Raw genomic sequence first — 12,663 nt, forward strand, 5'->3', positions numbered from 1 at the left:
TCTATAGACATCTCAAGGGAAAGAAAACTATACTCTTGATTTATGTTGATGATATTGTAATAACAGGAGATGACGGCCATCATGAGATTAAACAACTCAAAGGAAAACTAAAGCAAGCATTTGAGGTAAAAGATCTGGGTCCACTAAGATATTTTTTGGGCATAGAAGTTGGACGATTATCCAAAGGTATTTTTCTGTCACAACAAAAGTATGTACTAGATTTGCTTTCTGAGACTGGGATGTTGGGGTGTAAACCTGCTACTACTCCAATAAATCAGAATCATCGAACAGTGACAGATGGTGGAACTCCTGTTGATCGAGAAAGGTACCAGCGGTTAGTTGGAAGGTTGATATATCTTTCACATACAAGACCCGACATAGCCTATGCTGTCAGTGTCATCAGTCAATACATGCATGATCCACGAGAATCACATATAGAGAGAGCTTTCAGAGTATTACGCTATCTGAAAGGATGTCCTGGTCGTGGTTTGTTGTTCTCACAACACAACACATTCCAAGTTGAGGGATTTACTGATGCACATTGGGCTGGATCATTGGATGATAGGCGATCTACTTCTGGGTATTGTACATATGTAGGGGGTAATTTAGTTACCTGGAGAAGTAAGAAACAGTCAGTGGTGGCTAGATCATCAGCAGAAGCTGAATATAGAGCAATGGCTCTAGGCATATGTGAACTTCTTTGGCTTCAGAAGCTGCTTCAGGAGTTACAACTTCTAAACAAATTTCCTCTTCGGTTGTATTGTGACAACAAAGCAGTGATTGAGAGCATGATCGTACCAAACACATCGAGATTGACCGTCATTTTATCAAAGAAAAGATTAATCAGGGCCAGATCTGCATTACCTATATTCGGTCTTCTGATCAGGTGGCAGACATTCTAACCAAAGGGCTTAGCTCATTGTCTTTTTCTGGATTGACTGACAAGATGGGGCTTCGAGATATCTTCACCTCATCTTGAGGGGGAGTATTGGAATGATTGAGCTTAATTGAAAAAAATATCTAATTAAAGGTCCAGAGATTTATTCCGTAGCATATTCTTGATTATTCTTTGGCATATTCTTGTTATTCCCTATCTATATTTGGATCTACATATTTGTATTTATAGATCTTTATATATATTTTTGATTTAATATGAAAAAAATAAAAATAAATATCTTCTTCCTCTTTTCATCACCAGCTAGCAGAGGCAACCAAGTCCTTGACTTGTTATGCTGGCTGGTTATTGACTTATTGTGGTATGCTTGGAATCAAAGGATCTTCTTCCATTCTTGTGTCTTGACGCTTCTGCAAATGAAGGAGTTTTCAGCTGTGTTCCCCAATGCTGCTTCATTCATGACCTTGAGTCGTTCTGCGGCGCCGTGGTACTTCATTCTACAAACCCCACAAATTCACCTGTTCTAATGTGCTGGAGACCCCATTTCCATGGTATGGTAATCGTTAACTTTGATGGTTCGCTCAGTGAAAGTGATGCTGGAGTTGGCTTCAAAGATCATCCACGGCAGGTTCTCTATGCTGGTTTAAGAGGACGAATCTAAATCTGTACCAATGGTTGCATTGCGGGTGGGATGGGAAGGACTTATCACTACTGCGAACAAACTGCATCTTCTTCTCATTTGGATTGAAGGTGACTCCAATTCAATGGATAAACAATGCCACTACCTCTATGACAGACCAGCATACTCTGCTTCAGGATATCATGGAGATTAAAGCACTTTCTCCTTCCTTGCTTCCACATTTATTAGGAGGCTAATAAGGCAGCTGATTGGTTAGCTACCAGAAGATCAAAGCGAGACTTTCTTCCTCATGCAAACATTCTCCATATTACTTGATGAAGTCACATCCCACTAAAGTAGTAAAAGAAGTGGTGAACATAAACTCAAACAAGTGAGAAGTGAGATAAGGATAGGAATATGGGTAGTTGAAATCAACAAGGATAATAATTCAAGTCCTTGTCAAACTCAACAAGAATTGCTTATATATATACCCATTGCCTTCTATTTTTGTATGAAAAAAATCCAAGGGATAATTCTAACTCTTTGTGGATTCTTTTTTTCTTGTATTGTTAGGGTTTGGGTTGTACAACCTTGTTCTCATTGTAGAGAGAGAGAAGGGTGAGAGATTAGAGACTGTTTTCTCCTTGTAATTGTTTCTTGCCGTGATCAATAGAAGATGCATATGGAGATCTTGTCCGAGGATGCAGGAAGGACACCATGTTATCTGAACCTCATAAACTCTATGTTCTTTCTCTACTTCTTTTTTTTTTTTCTTATAGTTTATCTATTGTTTTAGTTTTTTACGCAAGATCCTTTGTTTCTAACACCCCGAGCTCTCTTTTCTGGTGGATGCTGATGGCTTTGGTTTCTTTCTTTCCATATGAAGTCCTTTGACCTCCCATTGTGCCCCAAAGAAAGCAGTTCTTTGGTTGGATTGCTCATTCAGATGTAAATTACTATTATCCACTATATATACTTGTCTTATATGAAGCAACTATCATGTCAGGACTGACCGAGGTGTTATACGATTATTTTGAAAATGGCAATAACTTTTTGTTTCTTCTTGGAATGATATCAGTTGAGATTACTGCATCAACCTTGCTTCAGGATTCCACATTCTTTACCGCATTGAATGAATTCAGGTGCCTGAAGATCTAGGTTATTAGTTTATTTGGTTTGATTTTATTCAATTGAATTCTGCTGTTATAGACCATCTGAAACTCCATGAAAGTTTGCGAAAAGATTCTTAATCAACTAGCAATTCATTTTGACGATGATCTGATAATGTGGATAAATTTTGTCCAATGTCCAGTCAATTAAGCAAGATGATAGAATTAGCAGCTCCCATATTTTAGAAGATTCTTGATATTTAGAAATTCTGATTTACCAACTCTTTCTCTGTTTTTTTGTTTCCTCCGAAGTAAACAGGATTCTCATTTACCATCTGAAGACCTAGATTTGCAGAGTTGCATTGTATTGAAGGAGGATGTTGCAATAGACCCTTCAGAAATCAAGACTACGGTGGAATGGCCAACACCAAGAACTGTCAAAGCATTACAAGGCAGTCTCAGGTTGTCTGGTTACTCTCAGAAAGTTTACGAATGATTCGCAAGATCAGTGCACCAGTCACTACATTTTTAAAGAAGGATGCCTTTAGACGGAACCTAAAGCTGGAGAGGCTTATAGAAAGTTGAAGCATGCAATGTCCTCCACGACAGTCCTTGCTTTCCCTGACTTCAACAAAGCATCGGTGATCAAGTGTGATGCTTCAAGAGCCAGCATTGGAGCAATTCTTATGCAAGAAGCATGATGCCTCACATTCACAACGAACTGCTTTATCACCATTTCATTTCAGCTCCCGGTATATATATTATCGAGATCTAGTCTTCGCCAGTAATTTTGAAGGAATTCTTTCACGTGCAAGGAATTCAACCGAACATTATGGCACATCATCCTTATTTAGATGACCATACAGAGGTGGTAGACAAGTGCCTGAAAAATTGCTTAGGTTTAGTTGCTAGTGATAGGCCAAAAGAGTGGGGATGTTGGCTTTCCTTGGGCAGAATGGTGGTATAATACCACATATGACTCTTCTACAAAGGCCACTCCATTTGAAGTCGTTTATGGCCAACTACCATCTTCCATTATTACTTATTCCTATAGCTCTTTGAATGTGCATCTACTTGATCAAGATTTGCATGATGGAGACCGGGTGTTCGACTTCTTTAAAAAAAAAAAAGAAAAAATGGTCAATGCATGGTGCCCAAGCTAGAGTGAATCAGCAAGCTAATTATAAACACACGGGACCGAGGAGATTACATGCTTGACTTATCTTGCAGGTGTTTTAGTGGAATCATAGCCTTTAGCAATACATGTGCATCAAAGGTGTTGTAATCTAATATATGGTAATGTTAAATAGAGATGATATTGAACCAGAAAGTGTGCATGCAAGATTAGAGAAAGTGGTGAATGACACAGGACCAGATGACTTCATTGACAATAACAACATTGAGAAAAGGAAATAAATGAGTTTATCTAATTCATATAAGGTTGATGATGAAACTTTGATTTTTATTCTCTTTGGTTTCTATCGACATCCAAGAACTTGTTTTATAGATGTATGATTTTCCTTTTTAACTACCATCCATCTTAAATTTCAGAGATTTATTTAAAGCATGTGTATAAGATGATCATTCTAGCACTCAATGTAACGAGCATTTTAATATAGTTTTTAATATCTGTAACACCCCAAATCGAGAATGTTGTAACTTGTGATATTTGAAAGTTGAATTCGTATGAAGTATTCATTTATATATTTGGTATAATATTTCATTCATGATATACTTGAGCATTTGAATATTAATTGATTAGCATTAATGAAGCATAAATCTAGTTGTTAATTAAGAATAAAAATGATTGAGGAACTGGATCAATAATAGTAGCATTGAAGTTAAATTTTGGTGGTTATTAAGCATAGAATGAGCTGATATTTATAAGGATATCTTAGATGATATACATGGTAGATTTTGTGGTATAGATTCATGAAATTTAAAGTAAGAGGAGTAGTGAATATTAGAGAGAAAAATTGGCCAAGAATTGCTTAGTGATTGTGAAAAGTTAAACTTGAATGGTGGGGAGAAAAAGATGTAGAATTGTATCATAGTATTGAAATCTTAGTAGCATGAAGAAATAATGAAAAATATCAGAGTGCATAGTGTAATTATGATAGAATTTGCCTAGTAAATTGGAGGAGAAATCAGTCTATATAGGGTTGATGAGAAAACTCATAGTATATATAGAACTGAAGATGCAAAATTAATCTGAGTTGAATCGGATTGAAATGAACAATTAACCAGAAGATTGAATTAGAGAATTTAATCAGATAGAAATTTCATGAATTGTATGTATATGTGTGTGTGTGTATAAATGGGTGGTAGTGTGTGTGGCGAGCCGACTCAAGATTCAGATGAGCCGACTCGACTGCACCAAAATAGCAAAAATAAGTGGATCCCAGATGTCTTAATTTCTGATTTTAAAAGATAATCTTAAGAGGTTAACTCAGCAGCTTCATGTCATAAAGAAATAGTGAAAATTTCTCCCAACAATACCTCAGCATGGTCATTAATTGTTAGTCTTTTATGAATGTGACAAGTGGCAAGCAGCTTTCTTATTTTATTTTTCTTCCAAATCTATCCACCGGTTCTTTCTTGCTGTTGTTTTAATTTCTCAGAAGGGATAGAGAGGGAGAGGAGCTAGAGAGGGTTATGTTTTTGGTTAGAAAACATGAAGAATTCAGCTAGAAGAAGTGATTTTGAGTTAAAAGAAGAAAGGTTGCTGAAATTGCTGATTTTAGGAAAAAAAAAAGAACTTGCCTTGATTCTAGTAGGATTTTAACCATTTGAGGTATGAATTTTAATCTCTAAATTAGATCTAAATTAAACCTTGAGTAATTACTATCAGATTTGATATTTTGGTAAATTAAATTATGGGTTTAAATTTGAATTTGGAGGATTAAGTTGCTATTGTCAATTTTAATGAAGCCAGTCTGAATTATTTTAGCAAATAGCTTGGAATTTGTGTTAACTGAATTTGGGATGAATTATGAAAATGAAACACCATTAAATTGCTGGAAGTTCTAAAGTTTATGTTAGGATTTAGCTAACCCTAAGCTGGGCAAAATAAGATGGAACAAAAGTAAGAGCTAGAAGAGCAAAAGAATTAGCATAAAGAAGCATAGTATGTATTTTTATACTCATATATCATATTAATATAGTATTAATCAGTATATACCAATTTTATAGGAGAGGAAAAGAGTTCAAAGGGGTGCCTGGGTGAGTTAAGCATCAAGATGGTGTAGTAGCTATTAGAGATGAGTAGATTTTCTATCTAACTTTGATGTTTTTATTATATTTTGCTATGAAAAAGATTAATTACAAAAGAAAAAAATAGGTTTCTGTTATTATATACCTTATACATATATGTGTGTGCGTGCAAGCATGGAAATAGGAAGTGGACTTTTTATTGAATGTGTACAAGAATATGTATGTTATATGTAAGTGGTTTGGACAGTTTAGCATTTTGGAGTTTGAAGATACTTTTGAATCAACTTTTCAGCATTTGAAAATCTATTGAGCATAGTTTTGAAAAAGCTACCTATAGGCGCAATCAATCTATAGGGAGTGCTATAGCATGAGCATTGCAAACAGTAACAAAACAGCCAGCACCACAAACAGCAGAAAGATAACATAAAATCAGCATGCCGAGTGGGGTTCAACAGTATCAATTTAGCATGTCCAGTAAGACTCAGCAGTATCAATTACTATGTATCAGCTTCAATGGGAGTGGTGTCCTATGGCATAGTCAGCAGTAACTCAGCAGTATTTTTCTTCAGCAAAATGATTTACTCCATAATTTTATTTTTATTTAGCATATTAAAGTTTTGAAAACATATTAGCAATGTAAGCTATGTGGTATAATCAGTATTACAACTAAAGTTTCTTACTTTTCTATTGTTAAATGGTTTATCCATTCATTGGGACTTAAGTCTCATTCCCTCTCACTTTTTCTGTTTGCAGTTTTGGAACATTTTAGCCAGCTATAAAATTAAAGTATCAGCATCTTTATCAACATAAGTACTAGAAAAGACTAGCCATATTAGTTAATAAGAAAGATATATTTTGTGATATTTGGTATGTTTGAGCTGTTCTTGTTAGTTTGTAAGAGAAATGTATTTTAAGTTGTATTATATGTGTTTGAGTTGTAAAAATCAGTGACTGTTAGATGTATTTTATTTTTGAACTATATGTATAAAGCATAGTAGGATGAATAAAATTTTGAGTTAATTTTGAGAGATGATGAGTTAAATTGAAATGCTTATACTAGCGGATTGAGAAGTTGATTGAATTAAATAAAAGCAGATTATCGGAAGATAGTCAAGATTTATAATATCTTGTAAAAGATGTTAATAAAGCTCGGCTAGCTATAGTCTTGTAGTACCCTCATCCGGTCTAGGGGTGGGGTGTTGCAATATCACTTCCTTATAATGTATTTATATTAACCTTTAAATGTTTTAAAGTTATGATCTTAGTTTTTGATTTAATTACTTGTTTGGTTAAATTTGATGCTATTGGATTGATCTGCACAATGTTGCAAGATATGCACTCTAAATTGTCAAGTGGATCATCAAGAAGTTTTAGAGATTGTTGCATCAGATGAGGAGATATCAGTTGTAGACAGAGGCGGAGCAAGAAATTTCACCTTGGGGTGCCCAATATATTCCACTTAAGAAAGGAAGTAATTTAGGTTAACATGGACCTCCATCTAATGTAAACCAAACACCATAGTAATTGAGTAAAATCATTGTTAGTTTTTTACTAATATTAAAACTTGATTAAGATAGAAATATATAAATTATGAACCTGTCTATCTTGTGATAAACATATTCTTCTATTCCTATTATCTCTAAATATTATAGTATTATATAAAAGAAAGATCATAACACAAATTCATCTTAAGCAAATTGTGGATATGCCCAACAATTCTTTTTTTTTCTTTTTTTTCTTTTTTTTTGCAATCCTTATCATTTAAGTGGTTGCAATCAATATCATATTTTATTCTCAGATTTAAAAAAATAAATAAATAAATACCATATAGATAAAATTGAGAGCATTAAACATTGTAATCTTAAAAAATATAAATATATTATGAAAACAAAATACATATGTATGGAAAATCAATCGTATATACTGCACCAAAACTCTACATTGGAAAATATAAAACATCTAATTTCTATAATTCATATGTAAAAGAAATCTTTTGAAATTCAGAAAAGGATAGCGGTTATTAGTCACCTCTTTTCTGCCTTTTCTCCCAACCCCTTATGGCTTTTGTGATTATTAGGAAATAGATTTTATTTTATATGAGGTCTAAATATGGAAAGATATAAAAAGATACATTTTATGCGTGTGTACGTGAGAGAGAGAAAGGAAATATATAAATTCTGAATGGAAGAGGTGGAGTAATAGATGGTTGGATGGGGATTGGGAGGTTTAAAAGGAGCGGAGTTATGGAAGAAGTGGAGAGGTCGTTGGACTTTGATAGAAAAGAAAGATTGCAGACCAGCCAACCACCCATGCTCTCACAACCTTTGTCCCCCTCAAATGTTCATACAATATCCCCACAATTAATCATCTACATCTCCTACCCATGAACAGCCAAAATATACAGTTGGTAGGGGACCTCATATAGGAGTCTAGCAGTGCAAACATACTTTTATATTCATTTGCTTTCTAATGTTGCTCTTTGTCTGGATAGCCCATTGTTTGTCTTGCATGGGATGATGCATTATGGATTCAGTACTACGTTTCTTTATCTGAAATCGTGGCAGATCGTTGTGTAGGCTCCTTGACTTAACATTCTTATTATTATTGTAGCTGTTCATAAATGTTTTTTTTTTATTACTAATATTTTACTTTTTCACAAAATGCTATGGAGACTAACATTTGTATATATTTCGTGCAGCCTACCCTAGGAAACATACCAGGAAGAAAAGGGGAAAGGTTTTGTGTATCAATGTTGACATGAAGACAAGGAATAGGAGGTTGAGAAACAAATTTTAATTTGCAGAAGGTTAAAATGCTAGAGAAATTGTGACATTCGTTGGTTACATTGTTGGAGGCAAAGAATTGGGCAGAGGTCGCCATACCCATTGGCTGGCGAGCAAATACCAAGACAAGCATTAGCAAGCATAAAAATGATTTTATTCTTGGATATACAGTTTAGTTTGATTGTAGGCATGACACATATTGCTCGTATAGATTTGCTAATATGTATTTTATATGATAAGTTTGCAGTGATGAAAGACATGATAAGCTTGTCGGCTTTTGTTTAAGGGACCATGCAACACTTGTTTTGGCGCATCATCAGCTACATAATGAGCATAATAAGCTCTCTGAGACTAATAAAGAATGACTTGCAGAGATGTTCCTCACAGTGTTAGTTTGGATGACTGAAGCATCTAATAAGTTATTTTAATTTGGATTTAAAGACATGTATATAGATGTAGATTTTGTTATAGTTACTTTTCTGCCCTTAATTCTAACTTTTAATTCTCCAATCTCACATCTTAAAAGATTTATAACTGGCCAGATCTGATAACTTTATATGAAATTATGACATCTCGTATTTATTGTATTTATGTAGGCTTTTGTTAACTGTGATAATGCTATTTACAACCCCTTGTGACCACCACAATTTTTCGACGTCACAACGGGAAATCGAGAGGTCGTTATTATGGAATAACAGTGTTATATTAAAATGTAAATTATAGTATGAAAGAAGTTTCAATGACTCGATTAAAATCTTCTAATTCCATGATATAAGAAACTAAAAAATGCGAGGCCTCCGGCTTACCCCCGGGGAAAAGAGAGAGAGAGAGAGATGGAGTTCTGAGGTTCTCTCAGTTTTCCCATAGCTGTGCATGCAGGAGAAAAAGGCCCGACAAAGACAGCTTTTCTCTTAAATAACCTTCGTAAAAAGCAAAGGAAAAAGATAATACATGGACGTCCTAATGGTCAACTTAAAGATATTAACTTCATTAACTACAACATTACGTTTCCGTACCTTCCCATCACTGCGCTGTCGCCATGAAATAATAACTATCACCACCAATGAAATGACCACTTAAAATATATAACATATATATATATATATATATATATATATATATTAATTTGCACGGTTACTATAATCATCTCCTCCTAATCCATCGGTGGCTAACGAACTTCCTTGGGATAAACTGGTGGAGGCCAGAGTTGCTTAGATTAATTACTATTTCTATTCTGTCTCCCATATCTGTCCTTCTTCTTTGTAACCACTGCCATTGGAGATATGAGTGCTGGCCCCTCTTTGGTAAAAACCATCTTAGGAACTAGTGCAACCCTATCACAATACGTTAAACAGAGTTAAAACCCACCACCTCCATTACAAGAGTGAGCCGTGAACAAATCACCAAACGCTTAATCATTGCATGCAGACATCAATTAGCCCACAACATAGTAGATTGATCCAGCACGAAATGCAAGTGGGAAAAAAAAAAAAAGAAAAGAAAAACACTAAAGGAGACGAAAGCCTAAGAAACACAGCAACAGATACAGCAAGCAGAATCTACTTCGTTAACTAAAATGATCGCCAGACTAAATATTTAGAGAACGGAGAAGAAGGAAGGATTAGTAGTCAGTGGAGGTCAAGGCTTGCTCCCCTACATTCACAAGGCAAACTATAGTTGGCTTCAGATAGGCATGGCTAGCTAGTGCAACTTGGTGGAGAAGATCTCAAAGAACTCCGGGTACTGAATGATGTCTTCCAGTAAGCCTTGGGGCACCATAGGGAAGTTCTCAGAGACATCATACCGTCCTTCAAAGGTACCATATAATACCTGCTGCTCTTTCTTGATCGCCATCTGACTCCCAACTCCCAACTGTTCAGCAACCTCATCACTTCCACTGCCATGATTGCTATCAACTTCCATTCCATCACTCCGCTGCTGCTCATCAGTATTGCGCCGAGGATAGAAGCCATGTATGATCTCCTGAAGCAAACCAGACTCGGGGGATTCTGACTGGAAGAAGTCCCAATTGTCTTGAACTGGACCCACTGGTTCAGAGATACAGGTAGTCGATGCTGCTGCCGCTGGTGGGGAAGCAGCAGTGCCAATGGGCTGCTGCTGATGGTGCTGAAGGACGAGAGACAAATCCGAGTTAGTAGTAGTACAGAAGAAGTTGGAATCCAAACTGGGTCCACTCATATTAAAGCCATCCATGTGAGTACTAGTATTGGCATTAGTAGTAGGAGTGAAGCATGAGAGAGAGGAACATGGACAACAGTTGAGAGACTCCGGCTGCCGAAGAGAAGAAGAGGAAGCATGGGAAGAAGGCTTGTGAATGAGGTTGCGAAGGAGGAAAGTGTTGAGGGATGGGGCGGGAGTAGGAGAAGAGGGAGGGAAGGAGGGAAAGGGGAAGTCGGAGGGGTGGTGGAGGAGGAGGTGGTCGGCAGTGGAGGCGGCGGCGGGGGCGGCGGCGGAGGGGGGATAGTTGAAGTTGGTGCGCGCCTTGAGGCCGCGCATGGCGCGGGCGGCGATGTCGTAGGCGCAGGCGGCCTGCTCGGCGGTGTCGAAGGTGCCGAGCCAGCGGCGCTCCTTCGACTGGGGGTCTCGGATCTCCGCCGCGTACCGCCCCCACGGCCGCCGCCGCACCCCTCGGTACCTCATCCCCTCCTTGGTCCCCGCCGCGGGCGCCACCGCTCTCTTGCTGCTGCTGCTGCTGCCAACGCTGCTCACGTATTTCTTCTGGGGGTGTTGGTCTCCTCCATCTCTAGCTAGCTAACGTCCAACTCAAAACACAGACTTTCTATAACTCTCACCTCTCTCTTTATCTTTGGAAGACGAGCAACTGATGAATGGAGGGGAAATGAGAAGGTAGGAAGAAAGGTGGAGATTTGTGGGGGTATTTAAGGAGGGGAGTGAGGTAGTGGGTGTGGAGGGTGCTTTGATTGATACACTCATGCAAATGTTACAACTGGCCAGGGAAAGGACCAAGAGAATCCCTACCGGCAAGGCGGCAATAGCTTCTCTCCCTAGAATTTAATATAATATAATATTATATTATATATATATATATATATCAGAATATCTCTGTAATATATATATTTGATTTTGGAAGGGAACCATAGAACCAGTAGAACGAGCAAGAGATATAATTACACTTTCACGTTGGAAAGGCGATTTCTCTGTGTTCTTTCTTAGAAAAAGATGTCATTATAGAGGAAGTACTGTTTTTATCAACTATTTGATGTGATTTTAAAAAGGTGGTGAGAGACAAAGAAGGGAGGAGGACCAGAGAAGTGCACTTTTTTAGTTGTTCTTTTATTATGATTTATATATATATATATTATTTTTTGTTGGACTATGAAGGAGTGGGGGGGATTTAAGAACGTCCGTGCGGTGATTTTGTGCATGGGACAAGGGTCAGGATCCTCTGCGGTGAATATGTGCATGGGAGAATGGGGTGATATTGTTGTCGCGCTTTGCGTTTCCCGATGGTGGCTTCCGGTCTCTTCTCATTCCATGTAAAAACAAGGAGAAGACGCCACTGCCTCACAACAACTATTATAAGAGATCGATAGGAGCGGCAGCCCTGGTCTTCCACACGCATGCACGCTTGTGTGGCAATTCTACTCCATAGGGTTGACCTTTGCTGCCAGCCGTGCATGCCCCTAGCTCGCTTGCTACATATATGTTTGTTGTGTTGCCGAGATTTTTGACTTATATTGGTATTGGACGGGCAATGATATAGATCAATTTTTATTTTCTCCACCGGTGAACACATACATGTCTCCGGTGTCATGAGTCCCTGGCATTGCTACATCAGAAAATTTCTTTTAATCTTTTTAATATCATATTTGATATTAGGTCTTCCTCAAACAAAAAATAAAAAAAAAAAGACATATTGATATTTCATGTACTAAATGCCCGCAATCTCGACAGAGTGATGTATCAAGCCACATTATCTCCCTTGTAATGCACCATATATTTATGTTACCACATACATAACCTGTATAAGATTCATGCTTATCTTTTGATAAGTATATATAA

The 12,663-nt window shown here is 37.1% G+C and overlaps 1 protein-coding gene across 1 annotated transcript; it reads right to left on the bottom strand.

The window, feature by feature from the left end:
- Positions 1–10,078: 10,078 nt before the first annotated feature.
- LOC105038829 (uncharacterized) lies at positions 10,079–11,518 on the bottom strand. Its single transcript, XM_010914736.2, has one exon. The coding sequence runs from the start codon at positions 11,278–11,280 to the stop codon at positions 10,321–10,323; it is 960 nt and encodes a 319-aa protein (XP_010913038.2). The 5' UTR covers positions 11,281–11,518; the 3' UTR covers positions 10,079–10,320.
- Between the last annotated feature and the right edge of the window lie 1,145 nt (positions 11,519–12,663).

The sequence above is a fragment of the Elaeis guineensis genome, chromosome 1 (assembly GCF_000442705.2).
Source record: "Elaeis guineensis isolate ETL-2024a chromosome 1, EG11, whole genome shotgun sequence".
NCBI lineage: Eukaryota > Viridiplantae > Streptophyta > Magnoliopsida > Arecales > Arecaceae > Elaeis > Elaeis guineensis.

What these genes read in the sequence shown, in the direction of transcription:
- LOC105038829 (XM_010914736.2), bottom strand. Translation starts at nt 11,280, where the DNA reads ATGAGGTACCGAGGGGTGCGGCGGCGGCCGTGGGGGCGGTACGCGGCG.